Genomic DNA, 22,069 nt, shown 5'->3' on the forward strand with positions numbered 1-22,069 from the left:
AAACTAAACGAAGCCAAAAATGAATCCATGGATTTTTTTCAATTCCTTTAGTTGGAGAAGGCGCTTTACTTTTACTACCTATAATTTTGAAGCTAAAATACTACCCATTTCTGACTATTTTGTGCCTCAAACATTTAAAATTGATAATCCGCTATTCATAAGTTGCGTATCAAATAGTTCAAATGCTTATTTTCTCTCTTATTGCTTCAAATACTTGTTGCTTTGAATTTTGCAGTGTTTTTTGAGAATATACTTCCATATTGTAGGCAAATCTGGCGCATCAGGAAAGAATGACTCTTTTAGAATTTATTGATAAAGAAATGACGTCATTAACATTTTTTCCACCAGTCATTGACTCTTGTGTTCAATAAATGACGTCTTTACGAGAAATTATCAAAGAGAAAAATATTTCTACATAAACGTTTTGTTGAAAGCCGGCATTTCGCGTTCAACGTGTGTGCCTATCCCAGTCGGGCGCACTATGGTATCGGCAGTCCATTTATAGAAACGTTTCTATTTTTGGAAGAAAGTTCCAAAAATGGAAACGCTAAAAACCAACTGTTCCAATAATGGAAACGCTCCGTTTCTATTTTCGGAAACGCAAGGAGCACATAAACCTGTTCGGTAGTTTCCGCAACAAACCATAGATTTCCGCATCAAACAAAGGCCACCAATCAAAAGACCGCATTTCGCTTCATAATTCCAACGTTGAACAGAAAAATCGGCTGTTGAACAGGCTTGCACGGTCCACTTCCTTTTGTAAACACGGTATCTACAATATTCTCAGGATCACATCAGATCTCAATGAGGGCCAGCATGTGACCCTTCTTTGGGTTCCAGGTCATTACGGTATTGCAGGAAATGAACGTGCGGATGTCCTCGCAAAGGAGGCTGCAATGCGACCTGATCCAGTTGTGGAACCTATGGCCCAAGGGGACGCTATTCATATGATAAAAATCAAATTCGCCGAGTACCTTCAACGCAATTGGGACCAACATCATGCTGCACATATGTATGCGATCAAACGAGAACTTAGAACATGGGTCACATGTAACCAACCAGACAGGATACGCGAGGTGACCCTGGCCAGATTGAGGTGTGGTCATACTCGCCTCACCCATGGCCACCTTTTTGATAGGACGGGCCCTCCGATTTGCCACACCTGCGACACACGCATCTCCGTAGAGCACATTTTGATCGCATGCACGGCATTGCATCACGAACGAAGACACATCACTAACTATCTTGCGGTACAACACCTTAAAAACGACCTCCCGACGCTTCTCGGGGACGACACAACATTGACAAACCTGGTACTTGATTTCGTCCTAACATCACCCTACTCAGAGCTACTTTAACGGCCTTGACTGTTAGCAGGCGCCCGTTTCGCTACCACCAGGCTGACTTGTGATACGGGATGGGTCGGGTTTTTCGCTGGTGCTGAAACACAGAGCTTCGGTGGCAGACGGGTTTTCTCCTGCCGCTGGAGCAGGCTTAGAGGCTCAGCGGCCCAGCGAGCTACACCAGCGGACCCCGGCCGCTGAACAGCGGCGGCGGCCGGGTTGAACGACCACAGACAACCGTCGGCCGCCAACTGCAGCAGCGACAGATTCCCCATCCTCCAAACCATTCCTTTCATCGTGACGCTTAAACATTCACAAACCCCATCCCTCCCAGCGACATATCCCCCACTCTTCAAACCATTCCTGTCATCAAACTCTCGTAACCTTACCATTCACAAACTTCCTCCTTCCCTCCCTTCACAAACATCAATTTACCGGTAAGTTTCACTGTCATTTATGTGTCTTAACGTAAATTCATGGGTTTTTTCCCATATTCATGGCATAGTACATGGATATGGGTTTTCCCATGTTGTCTTGCTGTAAAAGTGGCCACCGGTCTTAGTTAGGACGGCCGGTTTGTTTTGCGCGGCGTAGTTAGGTCGCCGCCCTCCTCGCGAGGCCGGTAACGTAAGTTAGGGCCACTAAAAAAAAAAAAAAAAAAAAAAAAAAAAAAAAAATAGATTTTTTCATGATAGGTGAACTTTAATGTGTCATTAATGAAATATACCTCATTTTTTTGTGGAAAAATTTGATTTTCACAAGAATGGCAATTTTTTAATTGACAGACTTGGTGTCTGGTATTCATTAATATCCTACATTGCTGTAAAGCAAGCCCTGAATGGCGTGTTGGTGACCACGTGCGGAGATCGTCTCTCCGGCTTTAGAAGGCGGTAAGTTGGAAAATATTTCGTACAGATGCTTCTAAGTGGGCAAACTGAACTTCTTAGCACCCATTTAACTTACGAATGTGTGAAAGTTGGTAGAATGTATGTAAATAATTGCATTAAAGGTCTGATATGTTACTGCTTGTCGGAAGCGATCCAAGCTGTCGTCCAGTTTTAAACGATTCAATTATATGAAAAAGCGATGACAAGGTGTTATAAACAATTTCTATGGATAGGGAAATGCTCAAACTGTACTAATTGCCCACTTTGCACCGTATTAGTTCAGTAGGCCTTCAGTTAGTGCCTGTGTAAGGCCCATTGAGTAATGCTTTATGAAGCACAGTTTCCATTTTTGGAACAAATGACGAATTTTAACTCAAGTTGTACATACAGCTCACAGATGCAGTAGGTTATATGTATTTCAACTCTTATTTGCATTTAATGTTTTTGGAAGCACTTTCTGCCTTTCTCATTTCTAATAATCCACGAGAAGGTTGGAAAAGGTGCATGCTCCGACAGCATGAAATGCGAACCGGAGCTTCTGAACCGGCCTGATAAGGCCGAAGTTTAACTCCAACCTTACTTATAAAGCCTTGCTTTTCTTGGGAAGCCAGAGTCTGTTAACCACAATTCAGGGCACATTGCGACGCTTACTGCAGTCACGCATGCATGCTTGCAACAGTTAAAATATGTTATAATGTGGGTTTCGTAAGCAGTAGCAGCTTAGTAGGCAAGACGGTTTGACAGTTCTGGGGTTTATGAAGGTGCCTAGAAATTGGGGACTTTCCCCAGAAGACACATTTTCGTAAGCATTATTGTACCAATATCGGCTTTCGGGCACTATGCCCAAGCAATTGGAGGACCATTCATACGAAATTTAGATGCAAAGGGAAATCACCCATATCTGAACATGTACCGGCAATCGGCATCAATAACTCGGCAATTACTTAAGAGGGCGTGGGGTAGACAGGCCCACATATCAATAATATGGTGCTTACGCCTTTTCCTGTGTTGGCTCATAGTTTCCATTTTTGGAACCTTCCGTTTCCAAAAATGGAACGTTGACAAGGGTTTGCGTCAGGGCATCAGATTCGCCATTTGCGTACGAAAATATTGTTGGATTTTACTGTTTTGGGAGAAAACATATCGACGAAAAGACACGCCAGCTGAAAAGATTACTATTAACTTAAGAAATACAGAAATATGCCTGAAATATGCCTGCTTAAAAATTGGCGTTTCTAATTTTGGAACTGGCGTTTCCATAAATGGAACAAAGTGCCTTCCAAATTTGGAAACGTTTCCTTTAATAGATACGTATCCATAAATGGACTGCCGATACCATAGTGCGCCCGACTGATCCTCTTTTTCTGAAACGTTGTTTTTGCATATTGGCTATTGCCTGCTATGATTTTTGTGATTTTGTAATTTATTTTGTTGGGCGCAAGAGCCAAGCCAAGACAGTATATACTAAGGTTTGTATATACCCAGCTGCTACGCGCCTTAACCCAAACAACTGATTTATTTTCATATACCTACCTACCTACTGTTCAGTGTTCACGTAAGGTGGGTAGTTACAGTTGAAGAATGAACGTTAAATAATTATATAGGTCATACTTAACAGTTGCACTGTTGCCACCAACCAGGACACATTTTATATAGCGTGTGTTAGGCATCCGAATGAGGGATAATTATCCGGGATCACCTGTAATAATTTGATATTGCAGGGACTGTCGGTGCAATTAGTCCCATTTTTAGACTGCTTTTGCTTCCCTAATGGCTCTTTAACTTGTTGTCATGTTCGTTGTGCATGTTTTCAGCCTAAAACACCGAATGATCCTGGTGATCCCGGAAAATTATCCCTGATTATCTGGATGCCAAATGCACACATTGTTAGATTCTGGTCATAGTTTCGACATTGGTAGAGCAGACGTCACACGAAGGTTTTCCAATCAAGGAGAGGCGCTGTAGGTTTGTAGGTTGTAAGGTAGGTCAAGCCATTTGAGCTGTTCAGATTTTTCTATAAAAGTGCATGCTAATTAATCCACTTGATAAATATAGCACTCAGCTTGAAGGCACAAGGTGTGAATTTCTCAGCCTGTGATTTGATGCCTTTCCAATTAAAATGTTGCATCTAACCTGCTCCCAGTGAACTATAGTCTACACAGCAGCAGCTGAACTCTCCACAACAGAGGGAGACAGGGAGGGGAGTTCAGGCTATCAAGACAAGAGCATGATCACCATGCACCTCAGAGAAATGTTCCTGGCAAAGCAGCTTGCTGGCATGCTTAGGTGTTTTGTTGGCATAGCAGACATGACTGGAGAGTGATCGTGGATGTGTATGTTGCTTTGATTGCTGTTACAGCTTTGCAGTATTCTGCAGTGCGCACTGGTTATCTGCTTGTTTTTTTTTTTGGAAGGGAAACATAATGTGCAGATGCAAAGGAGACTTTTTGATGAAAATGCTTAACCTGGCTAATAAAGCTTAATAAATCCTAAACCCTATGTCAGTAGGCTTGATTTATTAGGGAGATTCTAATGTACCTATGTTCAATTTTTTGTACACTTCTTTTTGTGCTTGAATGTTTTGAAGTCCATTGTTGTGAGTTGTGACATTATGTATTGAGTTGTTGCTAGTGCCTGTATCATTCTAGGTCACAGACCATCATATTAGTTTTTGATTTCAGCAATATACACAAGTGTACTGTGTAATGCATACTTTACAACAATTGAACTTGTGTACACAACCATCTAATGTTATTAAGTATGATTTCAGGCATCAGGAACACGACTAGTGCATCATACACCCTCCAGACTTAATGAAACCACCCAGAACAAGAGGTTGTAGTTTTCCAGTATGTAAAATGCACTTTGATAAAAATAATTGATACCATACCAATTTCGATTAGATTGTCAGCAAGCAGTTAGGTCTGGAATGCATCATCATCAACAGTAGGGCATAAGCACTTGCATGCTGTCAGCAGCTGTATGCAATTTAGCCTTGTTTATTACTGAATGATTGCCATTGATATAGTGAATGCTAGATTATCATCTTAGCTGGATTTAGGAGGAAGAACACACTGTGTTCTGTGTTCAACACAGAGAGAAAGAAACAGTCACAACAATCCCAATGTTTAGACCACAAGCCACCTAGATGAAGCTTGCAAGCTGCAGGTCAAAAACAGTGATTAACACTGAGGTCAGATTCTCTGATCAGAAATGGTCCGACAGTGACTTGTGGAGAACCCTGATGCCTGAGCTGGTGTGCATTTGTTACCCAAACTGACTCATTGAGGCTCATTGACTAATGCTTGACTGTGTTGCTATGTTTTGCTATCTGGTCTCCTGTGACCTTAGTATTGACCTGGAGAAAAATTCCAGTCATACATTAGAGTACTCATTTATAGCTATTTATTTTTATGACTTGTTTTCCTTCCCTGTTTCCTAGATACCCAGGGGTGGCCAGTAACCAATAACCAATAACCAATATCATGGCTAATAACAACCCTTCTCCCAACTTCATGTTTAAGCTAACTGATTCGGAGACCTTCAGCCAGGTGTGGGCTGAGATTTTGGTGTGCATATTATATTATGTATATCTGGACTTCTGTTTCAGGAAAGCTGATACACAGCAACTGATGCTCTGCCTCACCATGGATGTCACTGAAAGACAGGTGAGGTCACCCGTCGGCGTCACCAGTTACTTGATTGATAGGAACCAGGTGTACAACATCCTTGATAGATATCCAAAGGAAGGGTATTGATGTAGTAATTCATATAAAGCTCATGTGCAATTTTTTAACATGAATTAAAAAATGTGCCATTTTAAAATGAATTGAGCAGGAGATTGAATACAAGATGGACCATTGAAGATGGAATGGATGAATTAGAGAATGGACTGCTTGTCAGAGCGTGTTGCAGTTCCTGGCGCTGACATCCTGATTCCTATTTGTTTCAGATGTGTCCTCGCTGCTCGGTGCCGGGCGGAGAGCAGCACCCAATGAAGAGACTGAAAATAAACTTCACAGAGTCTGTGGATATGTGTCCCAACCAAAAGGTATGCTAGTTCGTAAATCACGATCATAAACGCCTGTATTTCTTGGTAACAACCGTGACTGTTCCATGGTACATTTCATTTAATATATTATCTAGACTGTTTGTGGTACTTGGTAGGAAAAGTTAAAGCTGAATAGTCATGGTGTATTTTCTCTGGATACCTTAATTTTACCATTTTTGCGATCTTTCTAACTGATATCGAAGGTATTGCGTGGTGCAGCTAAGACTCAATGATGTTTGCTCCCGGTTGTCCTGTCTGCTATCGACGATGACTGCTGCTGGACTCACGTCACCCTGTGGCTGTGTTTCAGTGTTTGTGGGTGCGGCTGGTGTGTACGGACGCCGGCGCCGACGGACAGGTCCCCCTGCCGGGAGGACTCTCCTCTCTACCGGGTGCCGGTGAGTGAATCGTCTGAATGTGCCCCGCTGTAGTGGAGCTGTTTGCTCGTGACTAGAATTTGTCACTTAGCGGGACTGCCAAGTTGCTGATGTACCTCCTGATATAAATCGTTTGTAAAATGCTTAATGAAATTGATAATGCTATCAATAATGGCAACTTGCCAATGGGTACGTAATTATCAATGTAAATGTCATATTTTGACGCTTTAGTTAAGCTGCCAGCCATGCTCATAAACATATGTCGTTATTACATGAGACGGGCTAGCAGACGACTGACCGCCGTTCTGTTCTCCCGGACAGGCGGTGTCGATTACATGGACGATCTGGACGTGCTGCTGAACGAGCCGTCCGACTCGGGGGTGGACGTGGACGGCAGCGACCGCAGCGTGGCCAGCTGGGAGCCGGCCGCCTCCGAGGCCGGCTCGCTGAGCAGCGAGCTGGCTGCCGTGGCGCTCTCCTCCGTGCCGTCGGCGGCGGTCTCAGAGCCGGGCCGGTGGCGGCCCGTCAGCGCGCCCGGCCGAGCGCCGTCTACCGCCGGCTCGCTGCTGACAGAGACGCGCAGCGAGCCGGACCCGGCCGCGCTCAGGAGGATGGCCAGGCACGGCCGACAGACCGAGCCGCGCCCACTCTCCGGTCTGAGCCTCTCCAACTTCGGCGACAAGGAGACGCGACCGGAAAACTGGGTGGAGAAACCAAAGCCAACGTAAGTCGACAGGGGAGCAATGTTTTGGCCGCGTTGTAGTTGAGATCTTTCAGTCTTTGTAGAATTGCTTTTATTGTCGACTATTGCAAATTACGAGTTCGGAATGTAAACGCAAAGCGGCGGTGTGTCGCACGGCGATCGGCTGTCGAAAAACCGCGTAGGTCGAAGTTTCGCTTGTATAGCGAAGACTGTATTAATTTGGCTTGATTAGTTCTCAGTAGCTAATTGACCCCACAAATGTCCACCCTCTGCTGTGACTCGCTGCATTAACTCGCCCTGGCTTTGTCTGTAGGATGCCACCTAGTACACGCCGGCGCGCCGGGGCCCCCTCCGAGACAGGTTTGTTTAGCTCGCCGTCGGGCCGCGCCGTGTTCCGTCGTCCGGCGCTGCCGGCCTGGGAGCGCGCCGCTCTGCGTCAGACTGTGGCCGGGTCGGACCCGTGGGCTCTGCTCTCCGGCTGGGACGGCGCCGCGCGCAGCCGGCGCCTCAGCGCAGGTGAGTCGGCCGCCCCCGCCGACACGGCTGATAGCGCGCGCACTGTGCGGACCAGCGCCGCTCAGCGGCCGCCGGACGATCGTAATTTACATAAACATATCTCTTTGGAGTTTGATTTTGTTTTATTATTGAACGCAAATTATAAGATTATAAAGTATTCTAAAGTTTTCAATGCTGGAGCAAAAAGATATTGATCGTCGTAAAAATTAAGTTGCTATCTCGCATACATTTTCTTGCTAAATAATATTTCATGTTCTTATAGCTTGATTTCCACAAACCTGACCTTTTATTATAACAATGTGTGCACGAAAGGCTCGATAACAGCAGTGCGTTGGTCATGGTATGCCGCTTTGCACGGCGTTTGTAGACCAACAGCTGTTGTATTTTGACCTAATCCGTCCGGACGCAGATTCAGCCGTGTCGCGCCGGGACAGAGTGGAGACGAGTCTCCGCTCGGCGGGCCTTGTGGCTCTCTAATCGATACCGATCGTAGCTCGGCATCGGCAACCTACTTTCAGTTTTCACTAGTGAAAATACATTTACCGGCTTACCGGTGCTTGCCAGCTCGAAGTAGTCAGTCGGGCTGAACGTAGAGACACGCTCAATCAGTCGGTCACTTCAAGAAACATCTATCGGCGTCTTCTGCACGGTTTGTACTCATCAGATGCCAAATGAGCCCGAAAAGAACAGATACTACACTTTGCGGCCAAGGCGAATGATGATACAAAGCGAGCAAGGATGCATCAAAATTTTCTAATTTTAGGTGTCATATTTTCGGAAACGTGAACGAAAACGAGTGCCGATCTAAATTTATTCTGGTTTGTGATGCTACCGTTCAAATACGTCTCATACGGCGTTCACGCATCCACCACCGTCTCCCACCGTCTCCCTTTGTCATCCACCGTCTCCGTCGTCGAATTCGCTACTGTCGTCATCTTGAATCCAGTTTTGAGATTTTTGAAGCATTAGAATGTATGCTTTTTGACATTGTGCTATTTTAGACTTTAATCGTGCGAGTACACGAATAGTTGCCCAGAAGTAAATCGACTTGGTCATTGGTATGAATATAACAGAAGTGATCGTCAATAAGACCTTTTTTAAATAACGTTTAGCCCCCTCCCCCTCCTTTAAAATAGGTGCTTTTCGATAAAGCTGTACTGCGACTAACTAGCACATTCGTGTCGGCAGCCGCCAAAAAACTGAAGCGGGCTGAACGGATGGAGGAGGCAGCGCGCAAAGTAGCCGCACCAGCCAGGAGCCCGGTGTCTCCCAGCTCCACCATCACTGCCATCGCTGGACCTTCAGCGGCGGCGCCCGCTCTGCCCGTCGCCTCCTCCAGCCGTACCGCCGCCGGCGCGGCCCCCGTGCCCGCCGGAGCCCCGACCGCGGCAGGCGCCAGTGCTCCCGGCCCTCGGACTGCCGAAGGCGCGGCCACTCCACGATCTAACCTCCACTGTCCAGCGCGCACTGATCGGAACGGCTCCGCCGCCGTAAAGGACACAGCCTCGCGGATGAACACCATGCTGGCCGCGCCAGAACTGTACAAACGACTCTGCACCACCTTCAACACCGAACAGGTGTTTGTGCGCTCGCGAAATGTGGAGCGTGTTCGAGCGTGGGCTAAGAGGAAAGCGGCAGGCACGGAGCCAGAGGTCTGATGGTGCGGCGAGGGGGTATTGACACTGTCTGCTGCCGCCATGATTGGGAATGACACTGGACGGTGCAACCAATAACGATCTTGCTCAAAGTTGATGTGTTCAGATTTGTACAGTGTGCAGTGTGCACTGATGATGCCTTATGTAGCCCTGATGCAGCTGAAGGGTTTCGTTCTATGAACTTTTGCCGTTTCGTCCCACATTGATGCCTGTTGCTCAGGAAAGTCAAAGACATGTGATGGTGTATGAAGTTTTGTGTTTTGTGTTGAATACCGTCAGAAACACTGCCCAATACATCATCATCGTTTGCAGCACCCTGTGTGAGAAAAAGGAGTGCCATGATCAAAATCACTTTTTAAGAATCACGCGGCGTGAACCATTTCAGTTTTACCAATGGTGAACTCTATTATTTTGTAGGAGGTGGCCATATACCATTTAAAGGCTGCAAGACAGCTGCCGTCTTGTGAACTTAAGGGTAACCCGGTTATAGAGCGTTTACACTGAAATGTTTCGTACTTCTTTCTGTCACGCATTTGTCTCAGGATTTGGTAGAACGTGTGTAAAAGTGAGCGTCCGGCGCTGTGGCCGGGCGGCGGCGATGAGCCGATAGGGCAGACACCCCTTCACTCTCTCCATGGATAAGACGGTGCCGAGCGATGGGACATTCAGTGCTGGCTGCAGCAGCAGCGGGAAGGATGGAGATGGGTCGCGCTCTCATGACGGTGAGTGCCATGTCTTGTGGGCCAGTGTGAAGCTGTGTTTAGTGGTTGAATGACTAACGATCGGATGGTGAATGGTCGAGTGAAAACTTTTATCGTGAAATTTGCATAACTGCTTGTGTTAAGATTACGCAAAAGGGCTTTAGAGTTTCACTATGTACCCAACTGTCCATAATTCACGCAAATTATTTGATGTAGAATTGCTTTGGCCGGAGACGTCACCGGAGCACCGTCTGACTGAGCGCGCAGTGTCGAACGCCCCTCTGAACCTGCCGTGCCGGTCACCAGGTGCTCCTGCTGCTGGTGTGTTGGTGCTGCCGGCCTGCAGCCGCCGTGGAGATCCGCATCGCCAGGGGCCTCGACACCAACAGCACGTTCATGGCGCCGCGTCCCACTCCGCCAGAGGAGAAACCCATCTCCATTCCTCCGCACAACTACTCAAAGCCGGCGCACAACTACGTGAGTCACGGATCAGCAGCGGTCGCCCCTGGGTACCGTGACAAATCGCTGGTCATTGGTCAACTAAATTTCGCATAGCTCGGTCTCCTCTTCCCGTATCTGTTCATGACCGTCTCGCCTCATTGCCAAAGCGCAAATTTATGTATGACTTGTGTTTTGCCTTCTTCGAAATGTGCTTCAGTCGTTCAGTCCGTTGGTTCGTGAAGCTTTACATGATTCTGGCAAAGTTTGATATCATATAACTGTAATCAGGCTCTCCAACAAAGATCTTGGAGAAGACGTCACTTTTCAATCTCGCTGACCGCTGTTATATCGACCACTTGCATTTTCGCTTTTCCAGACACACGCTGTGATCGGTCAGAGCAAGCACAAGGTTTGGATCCGCCAGCTTCACTACAAGGTTGGCAGCCGGGTACGGGTGGACCAAGTCACCCTGACGGAAGTCTTCAACGCATCTAAGGTCAGTGTTACGCTGAGAACGCACGTCGGATGTCATCGCCTAACGATCTGTTTGGTACACAATGTTTTCGTTGTGGTTGGTTGTGTTCGACTTTTTTGTAGTTTTGGACAGCAACCTTTTGATTGCGGTCACCACTGCCACGCGTTACGTTAATATCTGCTGCGAGTCTGGACAGTCTGGTAGCTATGATGATGATTTGGCGGTTTTGCGTCCCGACCTGCAGAGGTCATCGGCACCCACGCCTGGTATCTTTATTTCGTCCCGGTGCTCTCTCCGACCCCTCCCCGCCCGCTCCACCCACAGGCCGCTCTGTACCTGCGCGGCCGGACGGCGGACGGCGCCGGTGTCTGTCTGGTGGAGGAGCACCCGAAGAACACCACCAAGAGCGTCTCAGCCTCCAGGCCGCTCGACGAGCAGATGGTCTCCCTGCAGGGTCCCATGGCGGCCACCAAGGGCCGGCTGGTCCCCCTCTGCCGGTCGCTGCCCGTCTACAAAGTTCACAGGATGCAGGCGCACACTCACAAACACAAGGAGAGACGCGCGAGGTACGCCTACAAGACCACGATGCGAGTGTTGGCGTTTATCTGGCGCAACAGGCGCATTCTCGGCCTGCCGTTCGGCGTTCACGGAGACTTTGAGTATCGTGGTTAGCGCCGCGCCGAGCAGTTCAGTATGCTGTCAGTTGAGCTTAGTCGGTCTCCATCCCCGCTGCTAATACCATGCCGCTGAGTCAGACGCTGGGTATGCATTGGTGTTGTGCTTCTGCCTTCGGTATGAAAGGGCAAGTGAAGTCGGGTAGTGCGTATTTATTTGTGATCTGCCGTTCAAGACAGCTCGAAACGGATTCAAAACGGGCTCGCACTCGGAAACGGAAATGAGCCAGTATACAGTCATATCGAATGTATTAACTCGCTCATGACACACACGTTGCATAATGCATATACAATCGGATACTGAGACCAACAACCTCCGTTGTCCCCGCCCTAAGACATGGCCCTGGGAGAGAAGTCCCAGGGACGTGAAACAGCGAACGAGAGCCCACTTGAACTGTCTGTCTTCTCAGCAGACAGTGAACGATAGTCCACCCCACTGTCGTCCTCTAATAGAACGGCCTGCGCTCGCCGCCGCCGTCCCGGTACTGGCCGTGCCGATCACCCCTGTCCCGCCGCTCGTCCCGGCCTCTGTCCCGGCTGTCCCCATAGCCCCGCTCTCTGTCCCTGTCGTCCCTGTAGTCCCGACCGCCCGACCGGTCCCGGTCATCCCTTCCCGAGGACCTGTCGCGGTCGTAGCTCCTGTCCCGGTCGTGGTAGCCGCCGCCGGAGCGGTCGCGGTCGTTCCTGAATCCGCCTCCGCCGCGACCGCGACCTCCCCTCCATCCTCCGCGCTCCTGCCAGGGCCGCCGGCTAAACCAGGGCACCATCACGGGCGGCTCCGGCGTACCCTGCTGCCGCTGACGCACAAACTCCCGGTCGTCGTCAGAGAAACGGTACGCGAACTCTGTCTCGCATTCGTCCAGGAAAGTGCGCTGCTCGTCACTGAGCGCCGCGGTCGGGGCGGTGGGCAGCTGCAGGGCCGTCTCGCCACTGGAGTCCGACATTGTGGGGCAGCGGACCGAGACGGGGCCCAATCACAGTCGACTGCTGGGCCCGTACCGGCGCTACACTCTGTACGACTTGGGAGTGACCAGCAGCTGGCTGATGGCTGTGACAGATGAAAACACCAGTTAGTGGGCATCCCAACGATAGTAAAAACACGGAATGCATCGAGGTTTGATAGTCCCAATATAAAACCTACGGGGAAATGTGACGATTTGAAATGGGATAAACAACGGGAACTATTTTGAATTATATTCTTTATTAACACATGTGTAGCCAATTCAAAAGAATATAATTCAAAATAGTTCCCATTGTTTATCCCATTTCAATACTACTTGTCCTAAGCTCTTATCAAATGTGACGATACCGACCGGGAAATGAACTTTAGCGACACATCACCTGTGATCAATTATATCATAAGCCGTATCCATTCAGTTTAAAAGGATTATCTAAAAAATCAACCGTCGGGACGATAGTTGACGTGCAACAGCCCTATAGCCCACATTTACGATAACAAAAATAGAAAGATGCTTACATGACTCCTCCAAAATCCTGTCTAGAATGAGACCGAAAAACGAGTTGTTTGTCGTGTCTTCCTCCGAAGGCTTAACTTTCTTGAATATCCTGAAAGTAAAAGACAATATAGTTTTGCACGAACACCGATATAAAAGCACAGCAAACGAAAACAGTGGTAAAGCGGAGACTTCCCCCCCCCCCTAAACATCGGTAAAATTCAGTAGCGGCGGAACACCTTCAATTAAGGGGGGGGGGCACTGCCGACTTTTGGTCTCATTCTTTCCATGCAACGCCCATAGGGCTGATGTTAAAATGCCAAAATAAAAGGGGGCACGGTGCACCGGTGCCCTCCCCGTTCCGCCGCCTATCTAAATCGAACTAACATCTTCTGCAATAAAACATTTAAAATACACGGCACCAAGCAGGCAATCCAACACTTATTGAGTCCAAATACCTAACAAGTTTTAAGGTGTTACAAATCCATAGCAAATGTGAAGATCACCGTGTGGTTACGCTTACCAGCCGATGTGAGTGTGGCACGTGGGACAGAGACAAATCTTCCAACTGTAGCCCGGAAACCACGAGTGAGATGAATGCCACTGGAAGGAGAGAGAGAGAGCAGTGATTACGCTACAATATGAGAATATTGCGTTCGCTTCCCGCAGTTTAGCTTTTACACATGCGGTATTTGCACATGACAAATGATGATACGAATGTGGCGAGTGGCGACTTACAAAGACTCTAGGGCTGTTCCGAAAAGATTATGGACTTGCCGTCAACCGCGTCCTAGGCAGAGCGAACAATATCGAATTGGCCTTCCCCGGATATGACAGGTCGGACAATATTAAATTATCATCCCTCAGGACACTGGACACTATCAACCCCAGGGCAAGGTACCCATACTTCCCAACCGAGCGGTGGGACAGAGCAGGGCACTGCATTAGTGACTCAGTACCCTGGTGCTCTCAGTTCGCACAGTGCAGATTTACCGTGCCCTGGCCCCTGGGTGCACTTAGCATCGGCTTCATGAAACAGGAGGCGCTCAGAGCATACATTTGCGGCACTGACATCGTGCTCTACGCAATGCTAGCTTACCGTGCCCTGGGGCGCGCAGATGCTGTGCCGGACCGTCACCACCTCAAACTGATAGCCGTGAGGGTTCTGCAGGAGCTGCACATTCGATCGCACAGAACCTGTAATGGCAGCAATTGCATGATAGATGAAAACCTACTGATTAACCAAAGAAAATAAGCTGATTCAAGTAATTATTGGTAGTATTCCTTTCATTATTGCCTACTTATAGAACATAGCCTAAAAACCCTAACTTCTAAAAACCCTAACCCTGATCACAAGCATAGCAAAGAAGAATAAAATAACTAGCACATCTTGAAGGTACAAGCAGTAACAACTATCAAGTATCAACCATACCATTATGCAACAGGCATCTACCTTATTCATCATTTAGATTACCTATTCATATTCAAATGTCAAAGCTGTTAACAAGTCAGCCAAACTTGAACTGATTCTCATAAGGTTACTGCCAGGAGTCATAGGTACAAAGTGTTGACTGTTGGACTATTTGGACCAAATGTAAGGAGTAAAATAATCACCTATTACTGTGTTGTTTTTTGTTTGCAGTGACCCTGGACTTTCAAAACTGAAGATGTCTTGAGGGTCAAAGAGGTCGTGTCCACAATGGCGGCAGATCACAATGCTGTTGTTTTCTCCCAGTGACTCCTCTCCTGAGAAGGAAACACACTAGTTAGTAACCAACAGATGCTAGATGACATGCAAACTCCTTGAGTGCCAGGAATGGCATTTCATAGTAGGTACAGTGGTGATTCAGTTGACTACAGAATGAGGCTCCACTCCTCTCAGAAGCTGAAGCTATCAGCTCAGTGAGTTGACTGAAATGCTGAGCCATGAGGTTTTGGTTTATCACGCAATTAAGCTTGATAAACTAGGCACAAAATTCTCATGGTAAGCCTTGGCAATCTTCCAGTGTAAGTTTCAGAAACATTAAGTAAAAAAAATCTTTTTTTGTTACTCTCAAAGATCTCAGAATCTGAAAAACTATAAGTGAACGAGCTCCAGGCCTCTCACCTGGGACTTGACTGTTACCGTCAGTGAGTGAAAGTTCACTCACTTCCAGGAGCGTCAATAATACGAGAATTCCGTACTGCATCAGCAACCGAAGCATCTAGCACAAATAGGCATACCCCTCAAAAATTATCCAGCCAAAATTTTATATCACTCATTCATTCATTTCTACGGCTTTGATTCTTGTAAACAAAATCGCCGTACTGCGCGAAACCTGACGCACATTATGTTCAGCAGCAGGATTTGCGTTGCAAAATATTCTCTAGTTGCCTAGAAACCTGTCAACAGCTGGTTGCTAGGCAATTTCAGGAGAAAAAAAATGAAACGAGCATCACCAAATGAGTGCCGGGCTTCGATAAGGACTTAACCCACGAGCCGCTGGGGGGGGCATAAAGTTGCCCCCCCTTTACGTTTTGTGAAATATCTCCGAAACCAGATGAGCTACGAACGTGAAACTTGGCATAGCTTCAAATGAATACCTAGGCAATGTTTGAGGAAAGTTTGGTGGTTGTAGCACCTAAGATGACGTCACAGTGACGTCATAAAGTTTTGTCGTTTTCCGATATGGACCGTTTCTGATGACGCTGAGCATGAAACTCAACTGTAAATGAACTAGACAGCACCTGCTGTCATCCTAAAACATCTAACTATACTTCCATCGAGTTTCTGACCAATAATCGACCCTTTATATTCGGTCCCATATATCTGATGTATCGTGAGGAATATGGGAGTCGCAAATCTATAATTACACTTATGACGTCACTGTGACGTCATTTCAAATGGGATCGACACCAAATTCGGACACAACCTCGGCTAGGTATTCAGGAAGATGTGTGCAAAGTTTCGCCTCTCTATCTCTTCGCGTTGCGACGATATCGTCGCAGAAGTAAAGGGGGGGCAACTATATGCCCCCCCCCCCCAGCGGCCGGCGGGTGGCGCGGAGGCCCAGCGGCCGCCGGGTTAAGACTTGGAAAAAGAAAATGAATAAAAGCTTATGTTCATACTCGAATAGCCTTGCCAACACGAAAACACCGTTGATTCCAGCATTTCATTTTGGGAAGAAGTCAGCATTTTAGAGTACGACCACAGTATTTTTAGACACAACATAAAAAGCCAAAGATAAATATATTTAAATATGCTGAATGTCGAAATTTAAGGCGCATTCTAAAAGTTGCATTTTTTAAGCATAAATATTGCTTTTATAGAATAAGGTAATAATACTTTTTTCCGATTTATTCACAAATTGTATGCTTAAACGGCAGCGCTGGACGTGATCGGCTGAAAACATCCTTTCAAGAATCGCAACCATGGCGGACGTAAGTGCCTATCTAATTTTCTGATTTTTGTACTTTTTCACGAACTATATCGCGCAATGATGAGCCATATGGGCTGACAAATTTCCAATATTTTGCATTGCTATTGATCTCTCTAAAGTTCTAGCACGGGTTCTAGCTAAGTTGGGCGCAATAGTCATGCTTATTTTCCTGCTACACACAAAATGTGAAATAAATATTTAAAAGGATTTGTTTCTAGGGTGGCCTGTTTGCCATTAACTGTTAGTAAGGGGTTTTCAGCTGTTACCCCTCCAAGCTTAGTCCTTTTCCTTCACCTTCAGTCTGCTTAGTACCAGAAATGTACCTAACCTAACTTAGCATAACCCCTAACCTAACCAGCCTTTATGAAATCTGAATAACCTGAAATCTGAGTAATAAAATCTTAAATGAAATCTGAAAAGTAAAATACTGAACTAACCAGCCTTCTTAACCCTGCCTAACCTCTTTGAGATTTGTGTGGACCAGGATTCATGAACGAAGGTTTGAGAGGACTGAGGACGAAGAAATGCGACGACATAGGAATTTGGATGCTAAGAAATGTGCCACGAATATTTGCGCTTATGATGAAATGCGTGGACGAGGAATTGCGCGATGAAGAAATGCCATGCTAACGTTTGTCAGGATACTTTGCCAAATGCTTCTGGTTACGCAGCCAAACCGGTGTAATTAACATAGTGGCACATCATTGACAAATACCATTTTATAATCAAGTAAAGTAACCGTACTCTCATAGTTAATATCCAAAATCGTAAGAAAAAGCCTGATAATTCCGAGGAGCTTTCGGCTTACGCCTTCTTCAACTCGCTCTACTTTATTTCCTTTTTGGCGCAAACACATTGAAATTCAAATCGATAGCAGCTGCAGTTAGGCACAGGCACTTCTCTAAAGGGTTTCATAACATTACATAGGAGTATTATAAAACATAATTATATAATACATTACCTAAAGGGTTTGACCTAAAGGGTTAGATAAAATTACAAAATATTTCCTTACATAGGCTGCAGAGTACAAATACATTCACAATGAAACTAATACTGCCTGATTAAACATTTTCCCAGAACAAGGCAAGCCTGCGTTAAACAAATACATAATTCAGTGACAGTTTCTACCTAATTCAATACATAATTCAGTGACAGTTCTACCTAATTCAATACGAATTTTACCATAACCAGAAGATTTACAAAACAAAAACACAAAAACACGCACATACAATACCACTCGAAAAAAAAAAACACATACACACGATGTCACAACTAGCCAGTCGAATCGACACTCAGTCAGACTCAAGTACGAATCAGGGGCCAGGAGGAGGTTTGAGTGTTCAGAGTTGGTTTTAGATCTCGAATGTAGATGGATTCCCAGATCTTTCGGTTTGGGCCGTCTCTTGACACATGCAGAATTTGAATGGAGACGTTGCTGCTGTTCAGTTGAACATCAGGATGCTGAAAACAGTGCTAACAGCAATTCAAATACCATTTTACCCAGAGACTTATCACCCTGTTTTCAATCAATTATCCTTTTACAACTTTTCCATGAGAGGCGGTACGTATGTTTCTCTTGCCCATAGGCGTTGTTTCAATTCATTTCAACTGACAATCAATTGGGAACAGCATAACTTCCCAAATTTGTCCAATATGGCAATTTTTCATAGAGTGCAATTACTGTTGCACATGATGGCTGCAGTATTCCCGTGCTGATTGGGCGCCCAGATACTACCAGTATAACGCCTTTTGGGGCGACTAATGGAGCGAGCGAGAGGGTGGGCCTTGCACGTGCGAAATTGCGAGGGGGTACCTCCAACTGACTTGTGCACAGCACCCTCTTAAGTGGTCTCTAGCGATGTGCCAAATTTGGGCACAATCGGCCCAGCCGTTCTCTAGATTTGGAAGCGGCACCCTGCACGTGCGCACATGCAAAATGGGTCTCAACTGACTTGTGCACTGCACCCTACTAACCGGTCCCTAACTGTGTACCAAATTTGAGCGCTATCGGTCGAGCCGTTCTCGAGATCTGGAAACGACCACTGCACGTGCGCACGTGCAGCAGCACCCCAACTCTGGCACATGGATATGCAGTGCCTAGTGGGTGCCTACCTACATGTCAAGTTTCAGCGCAATCGGCCAAGTAGTTACCAAGATATTGCAACAATTACAAAAGTGACACCTCTTCGTTTTGCACGTGGCACGTGCACAAGGGTTCACCCACATGCATCAGGAATAGTCAAATACTTGGTAGAAGGAATGAAGCTACCCTAAAAAGATTACCGCATGTAAATCGGTCAAGTGGTTGCTGAGATATAAGCCTCGCAAAAGCGTCCGCACGGCCGGCCGGCCGCTCATACTCAGAAATTTCCGTTAATCTAAGGAAAGACTCCGCTCGCTTCGCTCGCTCCGTAATGATCTGCATCTGGATGGAACTGGTGTCTGAAAAAATTTAGCCCTTTTCGCCCAATTTCACACTCTGATCGCTAACATGTAAATTGTAAAGTCTATGACGCGAATTTGCACTTAAGGTACGCGCTCACCATTGACCCAACCGAACTCAGAGCCCTCAAGGGTACGTTGCGCAACGACCTGGCCTGTAGCCCGTGGCACAGGTCGCCATGTTTGCTGCCATTGTTTCATGCTACACAATTTTGTGTGTCAGAACTCATCTTACTTTTTATTATGTCGTTTTGCAGAACGTAGAAGTGAAGAAGCGGCGTACCTTCAAGAAGTTCACGTACCGCGGCGTGGACCTTGACCAGCTGCTGGACATGGGCGACGAGCAGCTGAAGCAGCTGTTCAACGCCCGCCAGCGGCGACGCATCGAGCGCGGACACAAGAGGAAGCACATGGCGCTGCTGCGCCGCCTCCGCAAGGCCAAGAAGGAGGCGCCCGCCATGGAGAAGCCCGAGGCGGTCAAGACCCACCTGCGCGACATGATCATCGTGCCCGAGATGACCGGCAGCATCGTCGGCGTCCACAACGGCAAGGGCTTCACCGGTGTCGAGATCAAGGTGAGCTAGAGTCGGGCAGATGCGGTGTTGTTGGGCTGCTTTTTGCAGCTTCATTGTTTTACCGCTGTATTCAATGTTTACCGCTGTAGCATTTTATGGTTGAACCTCTTCGTAAATTTAACGGCTTTAACGCCATATCTTCGAATTGCGATAGCTATTGTTAAATAGCGTCCTTCCAAATTTGACCGAAAGTATCTAGCATTCTGTCACATTCCCCTTTTCAGTCTTCCTTCTATTGCACCAATCCGCATGTTGCAGTGGCTGCTCCCTCGTATATCGTGCTAACTGGCGTTGTGTTCTGTTCGGCAGCCGGAGATGATGGGCCACTACCTGGGCGAGTTCGCGCTCACCTACAAGCCCGTGAAGCACGGTCGGCCCGGTATCGGAGCCACCCACAGCTCGCGGTTCATCCCTCTCAAGTAAATGTGTCCGCATTGACGCGCTACAATACACGGGAGTCACCGCACCTCGTTCTGTGTGTGGGTCACTGGGAGAGGTAGAGTGGGTCAGGGGAGAGGGAGCGCTCGGGGTGCCAGGTTGGGAGTCGACAGTAGATGGCGCTGTATTCCGGGGGCGCCACTTGTGACGAATGCTAAGAATTGCGTAGCCCGAACGGATGAAAAAGCAAGAGGTGTTTGGGTTGGGGGGGTGCTTATAGCTGTTAAAACCATTTCATATTATTTTATTCCACTCTGTATCCGGACAGAGGTAAGGTAATTCACAGGGAGGGAGAAATCCAGTCGTAAATGCTAAGGGTCCTTTTGATCATTTATTCAAACGGATATAGGTAAATCAATTTGAACAAATTTTGATGGTACGAACGTCGTAAAACATTGTTTATTTCTATGAACGATGCTACATCATTAGTTGGTTGTACGTCATCTTTTGCGCGTGCGTGGACACAATTCAAGCCGTGTTCTGATAGCCTATCTCCCTCCGTCCCATCCGCTTTTCATTGCATTACCGCTAGCTCCTCTGTGGAGAGGGCGTTAGGCATTGTCGCCTCGATCTGCGTCCCCCGTCCTCAACAGCTTTTCCAGTGACACGATTAGCTCCGCAGCTCATACTCAACAGGGTTTTATTAGCATTAAAAAGCACATGACGGCGTCAGGAACTACGGCACACCAGCCATCGAGCGGGTATCGTAAAACGATAACGTCGGAAGTCGCTGGGCGGGCCCGTCGTCAGTTCCGTTACCCGTCGGACCGTCGCGGTATACTCGTCGACACTCACTCAGTGCAGGTCACTGTCCCCGGGACCGACCGAAGCGGGGTGTGCCGTTGGAACTCGGAACCCACGCTGTCTACAATGTTAGCATAAAGACGAGCTTATGGAACAAACGAAAAACGTCTTGATAACTAAATGCGCGGTTTGAGATGATGTTTTTTGTACTCCAGCGTAGATGGGTAGTAGAGTGTATCGATAACCGAAATTGGCAAGGAAACTGGCATATTATTTGGCGCAAGGACATAAAAATAATATCTGGGCGCAACATTTTCCTCAAAACTCAAAACTGACTGACCCGGAACGGTTTTTGTAAACCCCATTCCAACTGCTGCGGACGTAGGATGAAGCTTTAGTTCTCCCCTTTTGACGCTAGATGGCAGTGATTCCAGACTGTCTCTAACTTAATTTCAGACATCTGTAAACGTAAAAAAGCCATTCGGATTAAATTATGCACATTTTTTTACATCATTGGTGTTGGTATATTGCTGTTTTTTCCATTGCAAGTGTTTTTCCATTGCAAACGCATAGCTTTCCACACATTATCAGGGTTGTATACGACTCAATCAATAGCAATCAATTCAATCACGACAAATTTGGGAAACCAATCAAATCAATCAAGTCAGACAGTTTTCGGGAATTGATTCAATCGACTCAACGCGACAATGAAAGGAATCAATCAACTCAATCAAACGCTCAAACCAACACATACATTAGGTTTTTTGCCCCACCAACTTGGAAAAGTGTCCATAGCAGTCTGGTGTACCTACCTACCTACCTTCCTCCTACCCCACAGAAGAAACATAAAAATATTGTCATTTAAAATTATAAATTGCCATGCCATTCAAAGTTTCTATGTAATAAGGATGGATACCTAGTGATGGACAGGTGGATCATGATATTGAGGTTCAATGGGTAGAATTGGAGCAGAAGTTTCATTTAATGGGCAAAATAACCCAGTAGTTGACTCGCCCCTAACCCAAATCACCACCTTTCACCTAAAGGTTGTCAATTTAATTCTGGCCATATTCCAACTCCATTTACACTAAATATCAATATTCCGGTGAAAGTTGGCTGCTCGGATTTTGGCAGTGTTCGTGATTTGGACATTTACCCTACCACGTCTATTAAT

General features: G+C 46.7%; 3 protein-coding genes across 17 annotated transcripts; 2 read left to right on the top strand and 1 right to left on the bottom strand.

Annotated features, from left to right (window-relative positions):
* The first annotated feature begins 773 nt into the window (after window positions 1-773).
* Window positions 774-20,179, top strand: LOC122379751 (40S ribosomal protein S15-like). 14 transcript variants are annotated; one of them, XM_043362172.1, is made up of 7 exons: window positions 774-1,780; window positions 5,841-5,898; window positions 6,183-6,281; window positions 6,592-6,679; window positions 6,980-7,382; window positions 7,675-7,877; window positions 9,066-9,843. In XM_043362172.1, exons 2-7 carry the CDS (start codon window positions 5,863-5,865, stop codon window positions 9,533-9,535), a joined length of 1,299 nt encoding a protein of 432 aa, XP_043218107.1. In that variant the 5' UTR covers window positions 774-1,780; window positions 5,841-5,862; the 3' UTR covers window positions 9,536-9,843. The 14 variants fall into 14 exon arrangements, with proteins under 14 accessions (XP_043218107.1, XP_043218120.1, XP_043218115.1 ...); XM_043362180.1 differs by lacking the exon at window positions 774-1,780 and adding an exon at window positions 2,011-2,233 and having other exon boundaries at window positions 7,675-7,721; XM_043362176.1 differs by lacking the exon at window positions 774-1,780 and adding an exon at window positions 2,024-2,233.
* On the top strand, window positions 10,007-11,905 carry LOC122379752. The gene is made up of 4 exons (XM_043362186.1): window positions 10,007-10,254; window positions 10,540-10,710; window positions 11,051-11,170; window positions 11,474-11,905. The coding sequence occupies exons 1-4, from the start codon at window positions 10,189-10,191 to the stop codon at window positions 11,819-11,821; spliced, it is 705 nt and encodes a 234-aa protein (XP_043218121.1). The 5' UTR covers window positions 10,007-10,188; the 3' UTR covers window positions 11,822-11,905.
* On the bottom strand, window positions 12,811-15,687 carry LOC122379753 (protein cereblon-like). 2 transcript variants are annotated; one of them, XM_043362188.1, is made up of 6 exons: window positions 15,536-15,687; window positions 14,892-15,023; window positions 14,377-14,474; window positions 13,801-13,880; window positions 13,301-13,389; window positions 12,811-12,871 (listed from the first exon to the last, which is right to left on the bottom strand). In XM_043362188.1, exons 1-6 carry the CDS (start codon window positions 15,537-15,539, stop codon window positions 12,828-12,830), a joined length of 447 nt encoding a protein of 148 aa, XP_043218123.1. In that variant the 5' UTR covers window positions 15,540-15,687; the 3' UTR covers window positions 12,811-12,827. The 2 variants fall into 2 exon arrangements, with proteins under 2 accessions (XP_043218123.1, XP_043218122.1); XM_043362187.1 differs by having other exon boundaries at window positions 15,385-15,652.
* Window positions 20,180-22,069: the final 1,890 nt, after the last annotated feature.

The sequence above is a fragment of the Amphibalanus amphitrite genome, unplaced genomic scaffold (assembly GCF_019059575.1).
Source record: "Amphibalanus amphitrite isolate SeventyFive unplaced genomic scaffold, NRLGWU_Aamphi_draft 000083F_arrow, whole genome shotgun sequence".
Classification (NCBI taxonomy): domain Eukaryota; kingdom Metazoa; phylum Arthropoda; class Thecostraca; order Balanomorpha; family Balanidae; genus Amphibalanus; species Amphibalanus amphitrite.

What these genes read in the sequence shown, in the direction of transcription:
- LOC122379751 (XM_043362170.1), top strand. An exon ending in CTCCTCTCTACCGGGTGCCG is followed by an intron (nt 6,680 to 6,979) that starts GTGAGTGAATCG and finishes TCTCCCGGACAG; the next exon opens with GCGGTGTCGATTACATGGAC. An exon ending in GTGGAGAAACCAAAGCCAAC is followed by an intron (nt 7,383 to 7,674) that starts GTAAGTCGACAG and finishes CTTTGTCTGTAG; the next exon opens with GATGCCACCTAGTACACGCC.
- LOC122379752 (XM_043362186.1), top strand. Translation starts at nt 10,189, where the DNA reads ATGGGACATTCAGTGCTGGCTGCAGCAGCAGCGGGAAGGATGGAGATG. An exon ending in CAAAGCCGGCGCACAACTAC is followed by an intron (nt 10,711 to 11,050) that starts GTGAGTCACGGA and finishes TCGCTTTTCCAG; the next exon opens with ACACACGCTGTGATCGGTCA. An exon ending in AAGTCTTCAACGCATCTAAG is followed by an intron (nt 11,171 to 11,473) that starts GTCAGTGTTACG and finishes CTCCACCCACAG; the next exon opens with GCCGCTCTGTACCTGCGCGG.
- LOC122379753 (XM_043362187.1), bottom strand. Translation starts at nt 15,481, where the DNA reads ATGCTTCGGTTGCTGATGCAGTACGGAATTCTCGTATTATTGACGCTC. An exon ending in CGGTAACAGTCAAGTCCCAG is followed by an intron (nt 15,024 to 15,384) that starts GTGAGAGGCCTG and finishes TTTCCTTCTCAG; the next exon opens with GAGAGGAGTCACTGGGAGAA. An exon ending in TCTGCGCGCCCCAGGGCACG is followed by an intron (nt 13,881 to 14,376) that starts GTAAGCTAGCAT and finishes CTCTCCTTCCAG; the next exon opens with TGGCATTCATCTCACTCGTG.